Genomic DNA, 22,023 nt, shown 5'->3' with positions numbered 1-22,023 from the left:
GCATTTCCAGATTGTGGCTGGCAATTTTTGCCTCAGATTAAGGGAAGCAAGTGCAAGCCTGAACAGAGGGATCATTTTTTTTTAATATTAGCAAGCGTAGTCTTTGCTAACATATCCTTACACTACTGTGGGTCACATATATCAGGGACATAGATCATTGAGTATGAGTGTTGTCTACGTAACCATGGTACCATTTTCATTTGCAAAAAGCTGCTAGAGCAAACTGCTGAATGTTGTCCAATGAATGAGAAAGGAGTGTTTAAAAATAAGAAGCCCCCTTAAAAGACCAACCCTGTGAAGGTCTAGAAACTGTCCATGTCCAGATAGATGTGTGGATGACAGACACTTTTTCTTTAGCATAGGCTTTGCACACAACACTAAAATGGAATCACTCATTTCCCTTTTGCATTGAGTCAGTAAAGAGTCTGAAATGTAACTTCAAAATGCCCAGGCAACTGCATTACATCAGATCTGCAATAAAATCTGCAATCAAAGAGAGCAAAGGAGTAACTGCCCCAAAAGCCCAGAACGGATTTGTATGTATTGCCAAAATTCAGAACTTAAGATACTTTCTTCAGTTCTTATGCCTCTTTCTGTAACAAGAGTAACGGTTTCCTAATGATAAAGGGCAGGAGAAAACTGGCTGTGATTTTCTAATGTAAAGTATATTTGTGATAGCGTTGCATGCATTTGGGATATCACTGCCAACAGTACCAAGCAAAAAGCTGACTATAAAGTGGTTAACATACACATAAGTGAGGAGGAATAGGACATTTCATTTTTCAGTAACACATTCCAGTTCTCTTGGGCAATTTTACAGTTTCTCCAGTGCCTGTCTTCAAAGCAGCACCATTTCACATCATTATGATACTGCCTTTTTTTTCCCCAAACTGCTGTCAATATCTCATGCAAGAGGGAGCTAGATAAAATCATCACCTGAAAAAGGTGAGCTTTGGGTGCTTATATGGGTCAAACAAATGCGCACCGATACTCAGGGAGACATACAAAGGGTTGCGAAAGGGAGAATTTTTCTCACTGGAGCGTATTTCAGTACATTTAAAACACACACGCCTGCCTTAGTGGTCCAACTACTCCTTTGTCTTCCCCTACCATTTAATTAGGAATTGTCTGTGCTAGTGAGCACTGCAACTTCTTTCAATTAGTGTATTGCTCAGAGAGCTCTTAATGATCATACCTTTGCATGTTTCTTCTTTAAGGCATTCAGCTCTTTCTGCTGTTTCTTTAAATGCTTTATATAAGCCTACAAAAAGAGAAGCTGCATCAATTTTTCTGTGGTTGTATTGACTTTAACCAGGTAAAATCCTGGCTACGTAAAACAAATAATTAGGAACACATCTTGAAAAGCTTGTGTCAGTCCTTACCTTCATTTGCTTTAAATCTTCTATCTTCACTTGAGGAATAAGGTCTATACCTAGGAAGGTATTTATACAGTTAATCTAAAACTTCGTACATACTAGAAACCTACATTGAAGTTAGCAGTTAAATATTTTCCCCACATAAAAAATAATCACATGTTAATGAGAAAATTGTTCATCAAGATACAGCTAAGATACAGTTAATTTCTTTTTCAAATGCACCACTCAATCAATTGCCTTGTGAAAAAAGAAAAGAATCAATGAGTGTATTTTAATCTCTTACAGTTCTGGTCTGAAGTGTCAAAACACAGCAATCTAAGAATTGAAAAAGCTCCATTTCTGAAAACATTGCAAGCCATTTATGTACATTAAAAGTGAAGCACACGAACTTCAGATTTTTGCTTCGTAGCTGGAGCCTGCTCTGGCACCACTCATTTCAAGGGGGAGGCTTCCTGGGTAAAGTTCTATATGACTACATAAAAGGTTAACTAAGTTTAGGTATGTTACTTCTCCTCCATTTAAAACGCAAAAATCGTAGAAGTGAAAATTTACCTGCAGCCTGTATGTTAGGGGAGGTAAAATTTGCATGTTGGTTAATACCAGGCTACAAGAAAAGGAGCAACAGTACACTACAAGACTAAAGGAGAGTTAAAAATGGAAGAGAAAGACAAAATCCTAAGTAGTGGGTATTCTAATGAAAATTCAATGCAACAAGCAAATCTATCATACAAGACTAACAGTACTATTTAAATGATGAAAATGTATTTTGATCATCTTAATTACAGTGCAAACAAAACCCAATCGCATTTCATGTTTATGCTTTAATAAATGTTTTGTGACATACTATGATTTTTTTGAAACTACTTGAGCACATCCTATATGTAATTAATAAAAATGTGAATATAATGCCATGAAAGCTGCAATGCATCTTTTTGTCTGAGCTTTTACACAAAACTGTTTGTCTGTACAAAAATACACTGCAAATGTATTTACTTAACTGCTCTTAACAGTGTCTGTGGACTGTAAGAATTTCCCTGCCTTGAAAAGGGCTTTCTAACTTTTAAAGTTAAATTTAACTGGAAAATACTCACATGCTGGAAAAAAAAATGGAGGGAGGGGGGATGCAGAGGGAGGGGGGATGCAGAGGGAGGGAAGGCAGGCATCTCTTTAGGGAACACAATTTTTTTATCTTCGAAGCATAAGATTCTGCTAAATTACATGGCATTAACATTAGCCTAGTAAATGAGACTGGAACAGATTTAGGCACAGATAAGAGGCTGAAGTTTTCAAACACACAAATCACTTAACTCTTACTGAAAGTCAGAGAAAAAAAACGCAAACCCTGACATTCTCATGCATTTGAAAGCCCTCCACAGACACCCTATCTTGCTGGATATGTAATTTCTAGTAGCGAGGCAAGCTGTGCATTTTAACAAAGGTAGAATTATTCAGATCTTAAAAGATCATGAAGAAAAGTAATACAAAGTAAAGATATTTACATGAGATCTAAAAATTAACAGCTCTATTTTAACATGCTAGAATGTGGATAAAAATAGTTGCAGACAAGAGTGCATAACATCTGAAATCTCAGTTTAAGACCAGGGCTACATCAGGCGCACTGTGTTCTAAACAAACTTTTTCAGGGTTTTATTTTAAAACACAGACTCATTTACTTTGTTCACTGGGTCTGACTCCATGGCAACCAGGAAGTAGTTGCCAGCTCCAGCAAATTTTATGCTTAATTAGTGCACAATAAAACTAACACTTGTGCATCTTGGTGATGTTACATGAAATATGAGAACACCTCCCTGCATAAAAATAATCTGGGTTTTACACCAGGGAAGAACTTTGAAAGAATTCAGGTGCCAGAGACAACCTGTTTTATTGCCAAAAGTGACTCCAGAGAAACATCTTGTTTCTTAAGAGATCCCTTCACATGTGTGTATTCAGCCATGTCTGCTTAAGTTTAAAAACAAGAGAAGTCAGTGCTCCTTCTCACTCCTATCAATACCTTTGGGCCAAGGTGGATGAGAGAGAGTGAACCAGATTCTAATTCTTGTGGCCCGTTAACAGAAATATTTATTGTGTTTCATTCAGCTGTAGAAATTTGTTCTTTCACTTAATCTTCGTTTCCTGTGATGATATATGAGAAACAAATAATCCCATTTGACTCTGGAAGATGATTTTGTAGACTGAACAGTGAATAGCGAGGAAAAAATACTTATTCACTTATAAATGAGCACATTTAATATGGGTATTTTTCACAATAAACATGCCATTTCCCATAATCACTATTCAGAGTAAAACCACACATTGAAAACCTTTCTAATTGTTGGGAAATCTCTACGGAATCCAATGAATTCTAAATACCTTTAATTACTTAAATCTGCAATTCTGCCAAGGGATTTGTGGAGGGAGAAAAAAAGCAGAGGAGTTTCTGTGGAGTGTACGAGAAAATAGTCATTCCTATTGTCATTCCTCCAGTAAGTCTTTAGTAAAATACTCCAAGTCTTGGGGGTCACTACTATTGGCAGTAGGTATACAGCTACACAAAGAGGTCACTTAGTAAAATACAGCTGTATTGGCTTTATACAGCCATTCTAGTAATATAAAAGATATATTTGCAATTAGACAAGGACCACTCTCAGTGGCAAAAGAAGTTACCTTCTAAAAGGGTAAGAATGAATCGAACTGCCAAACTATAATTGAGTAATGAGTACTTCTCCGTGATTCCCAAATCACTTCAGACCTGAGGGAGTGGCACATGACTGGTATACCTTTCTTAGCATCGGTCCCAGAGCCAAAGCCTGCAGTGGTACTTGGCCGAAGTTCAGAGCTACTCTGAGGCGTTACGTTGGCTTTGGCATTATTTGCTTTTCCTTTTCTGTCATTCTTTGAAGTGTCATTTGGTACATCAACTATATCACTCTGAAAGAAACAGTCACATCTTAATAAATTAATTGCTGTTTTACCTGTAGTATAAAAGTTGGGGTATGGGAAATTGCTGAACTTCCTTACTTTAAACATAATTATGAAAATTGCAACATACTTTCAAACAACAATATATTCAGTACAGTATTTGTAACCTATTCTAAATGGCTACTTACAAAAATACGGCTCCTTTCTCATTTCTTAAAATTTCTCCTTCTAAGGGACATGTTAACACAATCCATAAAAAGTCAGTTAGCGAATGGTATTTTACTAAATGTTAACTAACATAAGCCAATGTATTTCAGAGCAGGACAAAGAGGCTTATATTTGAAAATGAGAAATGAGAAGGTAACATACATTGCTTGGAGAAGGACCAGTTTACTTTTAAAAAAAGAACATAGCATGCACATAAATGGGCTGTATTTGTCATTAAGTTCTACTTACAGTTTCGATACCCATAGCTCTCATTTGGTCTGCTCTTTTTTCTGTGATAGACAAAAATTTCTTTGGATCTGATAAAGCATCCACAATATCTGTAAGAAAAAAAATAATCAACTTATGATCTTCAAAGGCATTTGGAAATCAATCTTTTACAAGAGCTTTATTCTACCCCGGTTGTCAGGAGCCTTGGCTTGCAATAATAGTCCAACTTTCCATAATGAGCTTGGCAGGACTGAAAGTGCTCATTGCCACAGCACTTCAACACATTAGGAACATGAATCAGTTCATCATGCATCAAGGGAGTGGTATTAATCCAGGTATCTTATTTAGGAAAAAACCCAATCATGCCATCAGACAAAAGTTACTCTAACTTACTCCCAGTTGAAGACACTAGAATTTGAGATGAGAATGGGATCTCCTGATCTAACAACTTTGTCTCTTGGCTGTTTGAGGGGGTGTTGACTGACTTGGGACTGCAGAGAACTGTAGAAAATGCTCTTATATTTCCTAGCTAAATAGCAGTTTCAGCTGGGTGGTTAAAGCAATCGGGGAAATCTATTCTCACTCGCCTTGTGATGCTCCATGTTTGGAACATGATAGGCTGTGAAATGGCTTTTCTCTGAACCATAATGACCAGTATTTGAATCTTACATGTGAACACAGCACCACTAGTGGTATTATAGCACCACCCAGTACCAGACACCATATAGATCATTGAATCTGTTTTCCATATGCAGTTATGAATGTGCAAGCATCAGTGTACAGGAAGACAAAGACAATCCCTTACCATGCTTTATTTCAACAGTCAAAGAATTAAAAAATGGCAAAGGAGGCCCTCTACAGCAAGAAATTATTTTACAAATTAAACTAAATTCAGTACCTACAATAACAATGCATGCAGAGACCACAGCAGTGACCTGTTTTGGTGATCCCTCCGAAACTTTGAGTGCTATGGAGAAAAGGGTCACTGGTCTCAGTTAATAAGTCTTCCTTGTCAGAGCACTAACTTAAGAAAGGAAGTTTGATTGCTGCAGACTGACTGACTCATCATTCACTACAAAGTCAGTCATTTAATTAACCTGTTTTTTTGCCCTGACCATTAGGAGGACCCTGGACAGTGCTTCACTTGCTAGGAGGCTGTTTCTCTGCAGAATGCTGCACAGCCCTATTTTTGGCTGCTTATGAGTAAAAGATAAATGCTTTTGTACCCTTATATTCTAGATGGTCTCACTAGCATAATAGACCATTATTTCTGCAATGACAGTTACGACACTCACAGTTTTCATCATCATTTGAGTTTTGCCCATGTTTCATGTCATCTCTTCAGCCATTTTCCAAGTGAGCTTACAATGACGCAACACAGAGGAGCTGGTCCACTGACCAGGTCTGTAAAAATATTCATCCCATCAAAAGCTTTTGGAAAAAACTTGCTACCCTTCTTGTTCAAATCAGGGGCTGGACCATATAATCTCCCTTCCAACCTAAGTTGTTCTATGAAATGTCCCTCTGAAGTTACTGGATGCATTTCTCAAGAAAAAAACCAAAAAGCACAGGCAGAGCTCCCATTCTGACAGCAACTGTATAAAATGCACAGCATTATCCCCAACAGCTCTGTTTATCTACACAAACAGGTTGTCTCCAATAACTGTTGTGACCCAACGATGTCTTCTGAAACTTACTTCATATACACAAGAACCAAGCAGAATTTATTTTCAGCCTTAACAATGGCCCTGTAGCTCAGCACCGTCTGTTTCCCCTTTGCCTAATTTAGTAAGCATGTTTTTTTGTCCTTGGCCTGCATGCACTCCTCAGTGAAAATCCAGGACTACCCTGCTAACATGATGTGTCTTTTGAAAATGGAACCTGATTATCACAAGCTTCAAGGTAAAAATGACTAACGTGTTTGGGAGAGCGAGACCTTTGTGAATTGTATTACTAACCATACAAGCACATCACCAAAGGCTCAGCATTTCTACAAGTGGGACGTGACTCATCACTGTTTCTCACATTGTCATTTGTCCTCTGCTTACGTTTTTCTTTCTCCCTAGTGAGGTAAGGTGGGGGTGGGGAAAAGCATTTTGTAGAGGAATCACAATTAAATATAAAACTAGGAAAAATCACTGCAAGAATACATTACAGAGGACTCTAACCATTAACCGAAGTAGCCATGCTTACTTACGCACAGACTTCTATTATAGAAGCTTCTCTTTGGAGAATGCTGCTTCATTTACATTAATTTGCACCAGTATTGTGTTTTATTGGGAACAGAGTAGCTGATGCAAATAAACCACAATAAATTACTAAGCTATATGAAAAATAAAATTATGCATCTTTTAAAGCCTACAATGCATTACCCATTCCAGTTATTACGTGATGCAAGTTTTTAAATCTTACTCATACAGGAAAAAAAAAAAGAGAAATAAAAAAGGAAGTTAGGCATTGAATTGAGCCATACCTTTCTACAGGTTTGCTAAAACAGCCATGAAGGTCCTAATGATAGCTCATAAAACAATGAAAGGTTCACTGCAGATGATAAGTAATTAAAAAACACATGCCAACAGAATACTAATGATTCCACCCGAGTGTCTAAAGTTGTTTCCCAGTTGTTCATCATGCTGCTGTTCTGTATTAATCAGAAAAATACATGAGATACATCAAAACTATCTGGGAAGGGAGAGGAGAACTAATAATTGAACTCATTTAGTTCATATTAATACGATGACAAACAATTCTCTCATTCTAGTAGCATTCTACTGTAATGACACTGTTACTTTATGAGTAGTAATGTACTATGTCCTCACCTCTACCAGATAAGCAGTGTGTAGAAATGTTGGCTACGTAGTAGATCTACCAGTATTGAACTGCACACAAATTGCAAATTCTAAACTAGCATTCAAATTCTCTTTGAAATCAAGTCTTTCACATCTGAATTTGTAAAACGCAGTTTAAAAAAGAAAATAAAAAGGTATTTTCTCCACACTCAGCAGCTTCAGCCACATCAAACTCTGCTAAGTTTAAATTCTACTCTCAGAAAAAGTGTGGTATCATTCAGAAAAACATCGATCCCATGTTTAGAAAGTATTTTAACTGAAAATATTTACTGTCAAAAGCTTGAGTTCAGGAAAGAATTAAAGTACATGCTTAAATGTGTCCCTTAGATACATGGTTCAATTACTGCCTCGAGAATCTTGAGCTAAAGCAGAAGCTTACATTTATCTTGAGACAAAGTCCCTGAAGTTAAATACTGTAGACGAAACACACTGCACAAAGGCAAAGTAGTACTCCAAAACCTGTGGGAGAACTGCAGCCGACTGGCCAGCAACCAGGATTTTGTGCATAAACAACATATATTTCTGTAAATGCTAAACTTTTCCAGTCAAATATTGCTACTGAATTCTATGCCTGTTCATTTTTTTAAAAGCCTGGATAAATACCAGCAAACACCAACTTGAAGATAAACTCTCTAACATGTTAGGTAAGCCTTCTTCTTCTCCAGTTCATACTACGGAAATGACACTCAGAGAAGTGACAGTAATTCTTTGCATAGACAGCAGGTTTGAAATCACTTTTGCAAAGAGCAACACATTGTTTTATCAATAATGTTTCACCAATCTGCTTTGAGGTGAACTTCATTTTGCTGCAGTCAGAGCATTAACATTTAGCACAATTCCTATTGTAGAGTTTTAAATGATTTAAATATTTAACGTACAAGTGAATTTCATCTGCAGTGAAGAAAACTTTTCCCAGAGGTACACCCTCAGGGTGAACTTACCCATATAAACTGAATTAAGTGCTGTAATGGTTATTCTCAGCTGTTTGCTCCTATACACATTGTGGATTTATACGCTCAGTATAAATGACCACAGCTCTACCAACCTGATCATGGAAATGGCTCACATGAAAAATGACTTTCCTGAAAACCCCAAAATAATTAAAACGCTCTAAACACATGTAAAACTGGGAGAGAAAAATGCAGAAAGGTTTTGGGTGGTAAATTATTTCACTGTCCATTTTTAACAATATGCCAATATTCCCAAGAATACAGAAGTGGTGTGTTTGAAAAAACACATGTAGATTCTGCATCAATTGTTGCCACCTATATGCCAAGCAATATAGCTGAAGTATGTTAACCTTGCAAATATGTCAGAAAACACTTACTTCAAAAAAATAAATCAAAAGCAAAATCTTCCTAAAGTGTCAACAGAGAAAAATTAAATTGAGCTAAGTAGTATTAGCTTATTTTCCATATTATTTTGTCATTTAAGAGATATGTATCATTATCATGAACATGGAGGCAGGCATTTGGTCCGAAAGCTGATTTCTTAATTGAATATTCAGGGCTTCTAAGGAGTTAAAATACTAAATCCTTCCCATCTTCCAGCATTGCATGTCTGCTTCTGGCTGTCTACTCTGCAATACTTCAGTACTTCCATACCAGCACTCAAGAACTACAGCACACTGAGACACAGGTTTTTCTCACCTCCAAAACCATCAGGCACGTATGTTTTAAGCACAATGTTGCAGAAAACCGTTGGAAGAGAGAGTGGTTTGTTGCCCTCGTTCCGAAGGGAAATGTGCCTGTAACCTGCTTGCAGACCATCCAGAGGCAGGATCCTCTGACCAATCAACTTATTATTGTCATCATACACTGCTATTCTCAGGACAGCAAGATCAGGGAGAATAACCTGGAAAGCCAGAAAATGAGAAATTCAATGACTCTAATACAGTAGCACCCTCTTTGCCTCCCATGTTTGAACCATTTACTTTGTATGCCAGAAACAGACTATCATCACTGTAAGATAACGTCATTCCCTGCAAACTGCACACTTCAAGATGACTCTTTCCTAGAAAAGCTTCTTTTCGCCCTAAATACTGGGTCATTTCAGAACATGCAAATCTTGCAGCTTACAGTTACACTAGCTAAATATTTTGCATATCTATTTTTCATTACCAAAGACTGGTGACATTGATAAGAAGGCAGGAAAATACTACATGGGAAATGACAGATACAGCAGCAATCGAAGGGTAGGTAGTGCTGAATCAGGAGGAATTATGACAGAGAGATGGGATTTGGCATGCATCCAAAAGGGCCATAAAGAATGGAAAGAGCGCAAGCACAAGCGGATGGGGATGCATGCTGAACTATGGGTTCTGCAAAGGGGAGAAGCAGACGGAGATCAGGGCAGGGCGACAGACCGGCTGGAATGGCATGCTGCCAGCAGAGGTGGGCGTGCTGGACTCACGACATGAAGGGTACATGGTATGTATGCATGGTGGGCAGGGATGCTGCCAGCTATCTGCATCTGTCAGCCCCCATCTGGACCGACCAAAAGAGTAACAAAAAAAATCTGCTGCCTTCCCTGGAACAAAGGTGCTGCCTCTGCGCGTGGAGCAGTGAGAAGACAGCCTAACAGAGAGGTGCAGCTTCCCTGCCAGCCTGCCTCAGTTGTCTGCTGGGAAAGGTCTTCCCACTCCTTGCCTACCTGGCTCTATTCATCAACACTTCTGGGACAAAAGGGAAGATGTAAGGAAACTGCATCTACTATCTCCCTTTAAGACTTTCTCCATGCGCTTTCATCTTCAGTCTTAGAGGGCACAAAATAATGTACACTTTTCGTCTCCATACCCATCTGAGCTATTCACGGATATCCCACTCTACCTGGTTATAATTTAGCACTCCCAGCACAGGTTACCACCAGCACTCATACCCATCCCCTCCTTACACAACAGAGTGACAACACAGAACTAAGATTAGAACGACTGAAACTTTAACTAAAATAAAAACAAGAAAACATGACAGAAAAACAATCAAACACATTACCTGAAAGCAACCGTGTAGGATTAAACATCAGCTTGAGGAGAACAGTGTAAGCCAAACAGGGCAGGTAAGAGCTCTCCTCTACAGGCCATAGATCAGTACATCTTTCATTACATGATGGCCTCATATAGATTTGCTAGGGAGCAGAACTGGGGACTAAGTTTATCATTCCCTCTCCATTAATTTGTTCTATAGTATCCTAGCAGACATTTTCACCCTAGTGACATTTTAGCACTGTGCACCTCACACCTCCAACTAGAGGAATTCTTCCTGCTGTGTCTCTGCCACTCATCTACCTGGTCATCAGTGTACATTTTGATTACAGTGGCTAAGCCTGATATGATAAGGGCCTGAGATGAATAAAAATAATCTCTTGGCTGACTTGCAGTATAAGTTATTCAAGAGAATGTGCGACCATGTAATTGTTCATTGCAGAGTAGAGCAGAAAGTCTCAAGAGTACTGGCATCAGCCACTGCACCCACGCCACCCCCCTTTTAGGTTGAAGCTGTGTGCACCCTGTAGTTTATGGGCCTTTTGATTTAAGAAATCAGAAAGCAGCAGATGGGCAGCATGATTGCCTGTCATTGTACATCTAAGCATCTTCCCTGTGCCTCCTCATATACAGAGGAAAGCACTTAAAATCACATTCGTTTGAGAATATATTTGAGTCCAGAAAAACCTCTTGCATTAACTACATTTCTAATAAAAACTGGTTATATTGTTAAGAAAACAGATTATGTCTGTAATATACCCAAGTGTGAAGTGTTATCACTTCTTGGAAAAGTCTTGTCACTTTGGAATAAAAGCAACAATTCTGCATGACAACAAAACAGGTGTAAGCAAAACAGACGTTATCAAACAGCACTGCTAACACATGTAGTCTGGATGGAACTCCAGCCAACAGAAAAAAATAAATATATATATGTGTATCATATATATAAAGACTGAGAGATAAAAACTGAACACAGACGACTGATCTCTCTTTAAATCCCCCATACCAAGAAAAAAAGGTTTGTTTTACTTTTGTTAATTGAAAAAAAAATAATAAAGAAAAAGGTACATGAGGCACATGGACTACTGAAGGAGGGAGCTGGCAACACATCTGAGGAACACAGCACCCTTCCAACTTTTCCATGTAATAACATTGACCTTAGCTTTGGATGCAGCATCTCACCTGCCCTCTGGGCTGAAGGAACAGTGCAAGATAGCAGCCACTGCCAGGGCAGGGAAGAAGAAATCTCCAAGGAATGATGGTGTCCACCAGCGGGGGCTCATTCTGAGCGGACTGCATACCTTGAACACAGGCATGGCCACGGAGGAGGTGGCTACCTCCAAGTGGGAGGAGGAAGCAAAGGGGAGGGAAAAGCCAAACAAACAACAACAACAAAAAAAATATCATGTGACAGCTACAGAGATTATCCATTAGAAAAATAAAACAATTGAAAATTAAAAAAAAACCAAAACCAAAAACCAAACAGCCTCCTGAAAGCTTATTTCAGCTTTAGATTGTTTACTTTAGTAAACAGGAACCCTACAAACCCTTTTTCATGGGAGCAGTTCTTATTCATGTGAGCAGTCAGACTGAAGCTGGGAGAGGTGGCTCAAGTGAGCAAGGATACTCATGTGCAAAAGCGCTGGCAACCACGGACTGTGCTTTCCGAATATCCTACCTTTCGAAATACAAATGACTCTTCATTGTAAACAGGGTTCAGACCATTGTTCATCACCATGCGTGTTCGAAATTCTTTACGTATCGTGTCCGTGGGTAAACCATACATATCCACTTCTACATACGTACCGATTTTTTTGTCTGATAAGAACTGACCAGATATTACCTGCAACATAAAAACAGAGCAGTAAGGAAAAGCAATACAAAGTACACAGCATTTTTTGAATACTGGAAACACTCATATTTTTTTATTCACAGCAGTCTGAAAAATGCTTTATACAGAACAGATCTATTTATTTCATCATATGAAAAAAGTATATTTACTGCTAAAATCACACTTCTTCAGAAAAGCTTTTATGATAAGACCTTAAATATATCCTTAATTTCAAATGATTGCACTCATTGCGCTATGATATTAACAGTTGTAATTGCTGATTGCAGCCCAATTAGCCAATGTCTCACAGATGCGTTCACTGTATTACTGAAAGACACTGAATGACACAATCAGATTGGGCACTGCTGCTCTGCAACTTTAAACCTTCTGTCTGGAAGCACTGTCGTATATGATGTCTTGACTACAAAGAGGTGAAAGGAAGCTATTGCTCTTTCACTTAGGTAAAGGTTTTAAACTAATCATATGTCAGTCTAACTCCATATTATGTGTCTGGGAAGTGCAGGACGCTTAAAAACCAACCAAACAAAACCCCCACACAGCTTCTCCATATTGTTATGTATATGAGACTTGTTGCAATTTTACTCTAAATCAAGATTAATCTCACCACAGCAGATGATTACTCCAGGGAAAAATTTATTCCATCAAGATGATATACTACTTTAAAATACAGCTAATGTTTTCATTACTATGACCAAGGAGGGAAGAAAAAATGGAAACATGACTTCACAGACCTAAGCTCATTTCAAGTCCTTTTTTTTCATGATCTAACATTCTTCCAGGGAACAGTCCGAATAACAAATCTGAAAAGTTATGTGGCTGAGGGGTACCGTCATTGGTTTGGTCCACTCAACTCCTTTGTAACAAAATTTATAGGGAATTTTATACTAGTTTTAGTCACACAAGAAGAACGAGTGGCAAAATATATGCTCAAAGAACTATCTCTAGTGATACTTAAAAATTCTATGTTCTCAGCACTTGATCCCCCTTCCTTCTTGGAGGGATTGTGCTGTCATTAAAGAAAAACAATATTTTAAAAAGTTTTTGTTCTTCTGGAGGTGCAAATGAAACTTAGGTAAATGTCTAGAATGCCCAATGAAACCTTAGTCAGAGAGAGTTTGCAATTTCCGTGCTGCACAATAGAAAGTGGTAACTGATAGCTTAAGTCTTTGGTTAAGCTGCACATGGCGTATTTAAGCAAAAAGAGTAGAGTGTCAAGTCACAAAACAGGTTTTACAATTGTCAGCCTCCTTCCAAAACATGATTACCCAACCACGCGTTAGAACTACAACAGACATTTTCTGGACTTTATTACTCATAAATAACTCCAAAGTAATGATCTCCCATCACATGAACCAGTTGTCTCTACTTATTTTGAAAATATCCTGTCCGCATGTGCCCATATTCCTCCCTCACTCTGCGGTGATGAGTGATGTTTGTATGATTTCATACTGTTCACAGAAATGAACTTCACTCATTTGTTCATTTGTGTAGGCTGATGCAATTCAAAAAGAGCATGAGGTGGGTTAAAATTCAGTGATAATGTGTAATAACAAACCATTTCTAATTCTATCATGTTCCACTCAGATGAAGTAAACAGATGTCTAAACTAGCAAAAAAAACCCCGAAAAACAAACCCAACCCTAAAAAACCCACAATGAAAATATTTTGATGAAATCCACACAATCCAAACACATTTTCTGTAGATACCCTATTTCTTTTGAGATTTAAATGTAATTTTTGGAGGCGATAAGAGGACAGAAGTTTGTCTGTTGCTGTTTTACCTGTACAGAACATGTTGCAGCAATTACACCATCTACAGGAGTTTCAGAGAAAGGGTCAAATGTTCGATCTGGTCGTCGCATGAAATCTGGTTTAAGTAGATACCTTATTTCAAGAAAGAAAAGAAAAAAAAGAGTATTATTCTTATGTGCAAATTAAAATTGTATTAAATACAAATAAAATGGATGTTCCAGCTTTAAACAGTGAATTCTCCTACAGCACTGTAAAATACAAACTATTATTCTAGCTGCAAGTGTGAGGAAGTAAAAGGAAATATTACAGTTGTCTGGAATACAGATAAATGTTAATCTTCATTTTGAATTACCAGCTACTGAGAGATTAAATCAACCCCGGATTTCAAGATGAAAATACATGTAATATAATCAAGGACATTTCAAAATAATTGAATAATACATTTTAAATATACAGTGAGTTATATCATGAAAATTAGATGCTCTCACATTTGTGTTAATTCTTTAACATTTTGGAAAAATATAGAGGGCTTATTCGATTTTTTTAAAATGAAGCAGTTTATACATAGAGTCAAGATTCATACAATAAATTTCAGCTTGAAGCTAATTTTCTCATCTCAGTTATAAAACCTTGGGGGAAACAGCTGATAATGTCAGTGCTGACAGACTGTTAATTATAGTAGCATGAAAGGTACTACCATAACAACACTTACAATACATCCCTGAGGACTATACACTGGATCAACATATCAATGAAGCAGATACGTGCTCTGATGAATCAAAACCCAAAGATTCTGCCATCAAAATCAAATAGCAGTTGATCACTGCTGTGCTACACATGACAGAGGTTCTCTTCCACTGGTGGAAGAAAACATGTAACTGGAGTCATCTTGCTAATTCTGCAGCCCTGACAGACAACAGCTGCTAGAAGATTATTTTTTATCCATCATAAGTCTCTTTAGTGAATCACTGGTACACAGTGTTATAAAGGCCTAGACAGACTTCAGAAATAATTAAAAAATGCTGGAAAAATTCCAACGGAAAGAATGTCAATGTTTACTCCCATTTTTTCGTAACATGCCTTCTGTTTAGGAAAATAATATTCCTCATTTTTCCTACATTATAAATGTGTGCGATTTTATAATGTTTTATTAATTTAAAGTAGGTTATGGGCAGAAGGGAACTATCAGAAACAACCTTTAGTTTCTGCTTCCAGCCTGCTGGAATAGAAAATGCTAGAGTCACTTGATCTTGTTTCACCAGCATGAAAACTGTAAATCGGAGGGGGGACGGGGACGGGAAAGCAGTACAGATAGAAGGAAACTTAATTTTTTCTTTTCATTGCTCTGCGTGTTTTCTGTGACTGAAACAGCACCATATTTATAATGTCTAACAAAATATTACCACTATATTACCATGCATTACTGTAACACCAGAAAACTGACATAAGAATCAAAAGAATTTAATTGATAATGATTGACTGTCAGAGAATTTGGCAAGAGTAAGTAGGTGCTGTTTTACTGGGCTTTTTGGTCAAACAAGAAAGGAACCATGCTTTGCCATAAAAAGGCTTTGTTTTTCTTCTATTGTTATTCTGATTGAAATGACAAGAGACTGCACCTTTATCCAAGCTAAGAGCCTCTATCTGTTGAGTTCACAACTGAAATAAAAGCATGGAGTGGCAAAGCACTATGTTGCCCATACCACAGATGAGCAATTTTACCAAGCTTTATCAAACTCAAGATTTTCTTTCTCAGTAAGATTTGCATTAATAAACAGTTGTTTCTTCCCAGGATGAGTCTACAGATTTTAATGTGTTTCTGGACTGTCATTTCCTGTAATTCATCAAACTTCTTTCTCTTGATGTTAATGATCAGCCTATCCTATTAAAGTATAAATTCAACATTGGAGAGGAAAAAAAAGTCTATCACTTGAGCATCCTTTTCCATGCAAAAGTCATGAGCAAGAACTTAAGAGAGATGAAACACTTTCGTATGTTCTGTGAAAACTGCTCTCCAACTAAAGTACACTGATTAAAAAACCATTCCCCATGTATTAAGGCTCAACCTGTCCAAGTAAATTTGGCAATTCTGTGAACTGTGCAATGAAAACGCATTCTAAGGCATATCTTCAAAGAAAGATTAAGAACAGAAGCTGAAGATTTATTTGAGTAACTGTGTATGGTATTCACAGACTTCATAATTAGCACAAAAAGCCTCTTCTATCTCATCTTTAAAAACTGGGTACAATTAAAAAGGATGTTCATCAGAATACCTTCTTGCAGAGGATAATTTTCCCAGAGTTCTGCTAATTTCTACTCTTCACCTAGCATCCTATTTTGTTTTGTAACACATAATCAATAGTGACAAAATTTTATTAAAACCATAGTAAAGGATTCTGATACACTGTGATACCAGTTTAAATCATGTCACTCACCCGCATGATCCATTATATTCAAATTTTCCTTGATTCAACTGCATTGCTAAATCTGTCAAGAGAGAAAAAAAAATTACTGTTTCCTTCTAAATAATGCAGAACGTGAAAAATCCTTTTTAGAAAAGAAAATAAGGCTGTTTTTCCAGGGTAATCAGTTTAAATAAAAATTAAATTTAATGCAGATAAACCACACGCATCTAAGAAATAAAAGGAAGCAGTAAGAAAACCTCAGATTTCTTCACAGTATTAACAGCTTATCAACCAAGCTGAATTTTAAGCTGTGATGAGAAAACAGTCTCTCCCTGAATTCAAACACAGCCGGCAGGCAGAGAACATCAGACTGTGGTCATGTCAAGTGCCTGGGATAGGATTGCCATCATCCAACTTTTGGTATCTACAGTACGGATGTCTCCATTTCTGCTAGCGATCTAGAATCACTTTGCATAACAGAGGAATACAGGCACTTTAATTGCAATTAATGTCAGTCTAAGGCAGACATAAAACATACTAGGTGAGACAACCTAGAAGTATGTATTTGTTTACAATGACCATAGACCACTACTCCAATGAAGCTGTCTGTATTCTGATGTTTTAAAGAAGGTGAGATGAGTATTGCACTAGTTTTCTACAGGCTTAATTGAATAAAATATCACAAAAAGAAACCACAAAGATCACAGCAGCATTGCTTAGTTTCAACATTTAAAGCATGCAAGTTTTACTCAGTGCATTATTACAGCACTTGTATATAAATACAGATAGTAAAACACATGACCCCCTCTCCCATCCAACCCTCTCCCAAACTTTGTAAAAACTAAAATGTTTTCCTGGAGGTTTCTAATTACACTACAACATCCTTGTTTAGCGATAACATGGGTATTTTCTTGCCCAACAGACTCTACCTTCAAAAGGGAACAAAAACTTTTCTGTATGTTCTCTGCTACGCAAAATACAAGATTCTCATATACTCGTATCAGTTATTATTTGCTTTACTGGGCAGCCTTAACTTGTATTTCCTCAATTATGCTTCAGTCTGACAGCACAGTGGGATCACAGAAGACTAAAGACAGGAAAGCTTCTCACTTCCAATTATACAATTACCACTCTTATTTTGCAATAAAAAAGGGGTTGAGACTGACATGCAGTGGGCAAAGGCAGTCGGAGCAGGGTGAAGCCTGCATATCTGCTGCCAGTCTCCATATTGGATTTAGTGGAGTGCTTTACAAGCAGTGTATTCCATGGAGTACAGCCTTCTCTTGCTCCCTCAGCTAGTGAAGTCTGTGCAAAGCTTTGCAGGACAGAACTCAGGGTATGATCATTAGGAGCGTCTGCAGTACCAAAGACACCGCTTGGGGAGTGGGGGTTAGGGAAGCAAGCACAAAAGCACTAATACAGCTGAAGGAAAGAAAATGGAAAAACTGGTCTGGTACATATATGACTGAAGACATTCCTAAATTAATTAAAACAAAACAAAACAAATCCTGCTCTGTGAGTTATACACATACTTTCACTGAACAGGAACGGTACATCTCCTCTCAGTTTACACGGTGGAGAGGCATTTACATTCCCTTGCATTATTCTCTCAGCTGGTATGTCAGACCCCATTCTCTGATGCTGAACACATGACTCCAACACTTCACAATAACTGGTCTAGAAATTAACCTGGCACACAGTCATTACTTCTTATCATTTTAATTTGCATACTCCTCCATCTTTACTTTGCAGACGTGCATTCAACTGTACCAAAGCTGTGTTTTGTGAAAACAGTGATTTCCCTGTAATTACACACTTTTTGTTACTAAACATTTATGTGAAAGGTTACATACCCTTATTATTTTTCCATGAAAGTGGACTGAATTCTCCTTCTATGTGAGGTTTTTTATTGGTCCTTGTCTTACGCTTCTGTAATTCCACCCCACTGTATAATTTAGCCATATGCCTGTTTCCTCAAAAAATGCCAGAAGCAAATCCATGGCATCTGTTTGAGAATTATTACCCAAGCCATTCTTTAGAATTGAGGTTCACTGGTCGTTGCTGCCTACCTGGGGTCTGATAGTTCAGTGAGACCATCTGGCAGCCAGCGTTCCAGAAAATTTGAGGCATGTAATTACTGGAATCCACTCGGCCTCCCTTTGGGTATATCCGACTCATTTGTCGTTTATTATAACTGTATAATTCATCAAGGAAAATGAAATAAAAACATCATAGAAACGTATGGTCATATCCTGGTATCTTCAATTTTCTTACGTTAATCTTACTATTATTTCTCATCCTGTGAGCTACCTTCGCTTTTCCTTTATAGATGTGGAACACTGTAAATCTAGAAAGGTACACTTGTTTATTTGTGGCCGTAGCAGAGAAGCGGTATGAGGAGGTAAAAGGATACTTCACAAACTCAATGGCATGGGTCTTCAGATACCCTAGACCAACCGACTCATTGAAGGAGGACATGTTATGATGAATATTACGTTCTAGAAAGAACAGACAAGACATTTAAAAACATTTCTGCAATGATGAATCAAATTTCAAAATCATGCGCTATACGTAACAACAGGATATAGCAAATCCTGGTCTGTTTCCCCATTACCTGTCAATCATAGAATCAAATTATACTGAAGAGAAATTTCATAAGGTTTCTGACTTGGCTTTTTTTTTTCACTTCCTGGGAAATCAACAAAACTTTCATTTTTTTGTTTAGGACAAAGCTGTTATTGAGAGTCTGTGTTGTGTGGCTAGATAATGCAAAACAACATGATAAATGGTCTAGTGTGCAATATGAAAGCTGAGCTAACTGCTGACCATTGACAATCACGTTCACCTTACTGTACAGAAAGGTGAACTAAACCCAGCAGTTTAGTTGGAAAGGCCTATGGAATATAAGCAACCTCAACAGCTTCACATTCTCCCAGTAATTTAGTGACTCCATGTGGATGACCAATGGAATAACATGCTAACTTTACATTCAAGGAAACTGAGATCTAAAATATGCTGATGATGGTCATGGAACTATAAAAGTCTTAAGCCATTTCTAAACTCAGGAAATGTAGAGATTAAAAAACTACCTAGAATAAGCAGACAAATACTTTTATTTCATTCAACCTTTTATGTTACCTTCTGCTACATCGAAACCTTGAAATTTTACAGGTTGAGCATAGTTGACCATTGTTGATAAATATGGATGTATATTGGTTGTGGCACCTACATATTTGTAAGATGCCATCCATGCTTGTTCATCTTCAACAGTTACTAAACCCTGAAAACACATTAAAAAGAATAATCACTATTTGTGTGTGCAAACACCGTTGTTGGAATTTTCAAATGTGATACAAAATAATACCCAAATCTGCAGGAAGTTAAATATAAGTGCAAATTAATATAATAAAAGTGGAAATTTAATGTCACAAATTAACATTTATTTTCTTACTGATAGATGCACCAAACACTATCAATGTTACAGGATGCATGCAAGAGGACTGATGACAGAAAAGCTCCTAAGTAGTGGCTAAATATTACATGATGTTAGTAGGGTAACTTTGGGATAGAAGATAAATACTACAACAGCTCGAACAATGGTGGCAGATAATGATCTATCTTTGTCAAACACATACCTAAGAACTGTGATTTAATACACATTTTCTGATAGCAACTGTTGTGGGGTAATGCATAGCTGGTACTGAGTATAACTTTCTCAACATCAAAACACGAATAGGTTCAATTGCTAATTTTTGCTCATAAAAGCAGACTGAAATATCAGGATTACAGCCTTCACTGGACAAAGAGATGTCACATGACCAACAAGAGACACAGTACCAAGCTCATATTCCTAGCCACTTGAACTGATAAAAATCTGAATCCATCATTCACATAAAGATGCATTACATTTATAACAGAACTTCTAAAGTTTTCTACAAGTATCTCATCTGCTAGAAACCCACAATAGGAAGCGCTTCTTATGTGGATCTACCCGTCCAACTTTCTCCCTTCCCTAAAACACTTTGAAACACATTCTTTTCATGGAAAGAAAGGAAAGGAAAAGAAAAGATCTCTGTCAATCTAAGCAAACTCAGCAAGGCTTACTGTCATGGCATTTTCCCACAAACATTTTTGCTTGTTCTCCTACCAGTGAACCAGGTACCAAAAAATCTAACCTACTGTAGGCTAACAGTGAACTTCTGCAAAGAAACATTAAGTATATTCAAAAATTCTTACAGTACAGCTTTTTATTTTCAGAATGCAACTAATATTTGTCAGAAAGCTCTCCTTCATTACTGTATCAGGAAACAGTCAATAACAGGAAGCACCACAAAGCCCTTTCTCACAGAAGAAGAATGCAGTTCACAGAACCTATACTACTGCAACTCATTTACTCAGGAGATGGGAGAGTAAAAGAAACGTGAAACTACTTGCCACCATTATGGGCATGTAGACAAAGAATGTGTGTGGACATGTTTCAAAGAAGTAATACTATGTGAAGTAAACAATATATGGGATACGATAAGACAATTATAGCCACAAGGCACATCATTTCCTGACCACATAGAATAGCCAGGTTATCAGAACGAGTCCAGGTACACATTGTTTTATGTACATTTTAGACAGAATTAGACTTCCAGTGGCCCATGAAATCAAACTGATACCATATTTTAATGCTCAATACCAGGGCTCAATCCAACTGCCTTCAGAATCCTCCAATTGAGGGTTCACAGATCTGTTCCTTAAATATGCCAAACGGTACATCCTTTTATTAGGTGAACGCAAGCCTTTATTTTGTCACTACGTCAATATTTGTTAATAGAGTTTAGATCAAATTCAGGCCAAATTTCTTGAAAGGAACTAGTCCTTTCCAGTGTCTTCATTTTTGGAAGGCCAATAATTCAGAAAGAACTGACCACCCACCTTCTAAAAAACAATGCCTTTTGCTGACTGCTTAGAATTGCTAATCATATTTTACTATCTTGATACATAAACGTCTAAGTAATGAATCACAGTGAAAAGGAAGTCAAGGCAGATTATGCATGCCTTAGTGCCAAGGCAGTAGTACCCTGCAGACTACAGACCATATTACTGACACACTAGCTCTAAGAAAATGTTCTAAGACAACCTACTTGGTCATTGATTCTACCTTAATTACTTGCAGACCCATAATTTTTTAGCGTAAATGGGCTATACTTTTTGCAGTGTCCACAACTTTAAAACTATTAATTAAAAAGGGGTAAGGATGGAATGTTTCTTAAAGCCTACAGAAGCCTACAGAAAGAAAGGAATGGTTACAACAGCACACGATCCTTTCAGGGGTACAGAAAACAGTGGGGGAAAGTTGGTCTCTCTCTGTTATTTACACCTCCCCACCCCTCAAGAAAAGAAGCAGAACTCATGGAAAAAAACAACATAGACTGAAACAAAGTGTGGTTAGGAATAGGAGCAGCTT

The 22,023-nt window shown here is 37.5% G+C and overlaps 1 protein-coding gene across 7 annotated transcripts in view; it reads right to left on the bottom strand.

Annotated features, from left to right (window-relative positions):
- The window catches only part of PLCB4 (phospholipase C beta 4), a 208,918-nt gene that overhangs the window by 31,132 nt on the left and 155,763 nt on the right, over positions 1–22,023 (bottom strand). For all 7 annotated transcript variants that reach the window (XM_055725825.1, XM_055725824.1, XM_055725827.1 and 4 more), the window contains 11 exons: positions 19,707–19,848; positions 18,982–19,066; positions 18,638–18,762; positions 16,599–16,650; positions 14,193–14,295; positions 12,238–12,402; positions 9,229–9,433; positions 4,752–4,840; positions 4,154–4,304; positions 1,383–1,432; positions 1,196–1,261 (listed from right to left, as the gene is read on the bottom strand). In XM_055725825.1, coding sequence (XP_055581800.1) covers positions 1,196–1,261; positions 1,383–1,432; positions 4,154–4,304; positions 4,752–4,840; positions 9,229–9,433; positions 12,238–12,402; positions 14,193–14,295; positions 16,599–16,650; positions 18,638–18,762; positions 18,982–19,066; positions 19,707–19,848 — 1,233 coding nt within the window. The remainder of the gene's footprint in view (positions 1–1,195; positions 1,262–1,382; positions 1,433–4,153; positions 4,305–4,751; positions 4,841–9,228; positions 9,434–12,237; positions 12,403–14,192; positions 14,296–16,598; positions 16,651–18,637; positions 18,763–18,981; positions 19,067–19,706; positions 19,849–22,023) is intronic.

This window comes from Falco cherrug, chromosome 13 (genome assembly GCF_023634085.1).
Source record: "Falco cherrug isolate bFalChe1 chromosome 13, bFalChe1.pri, whole genome shotgun sequence".
NCBI lineage: Eukaryota > Metazoa > Chordata > Aves > Falconiformes > Falconidae > Falco > Falco cherrug.
This window is presented reverse-complemented; position numbering and strand designations above follow the sequence as displayed.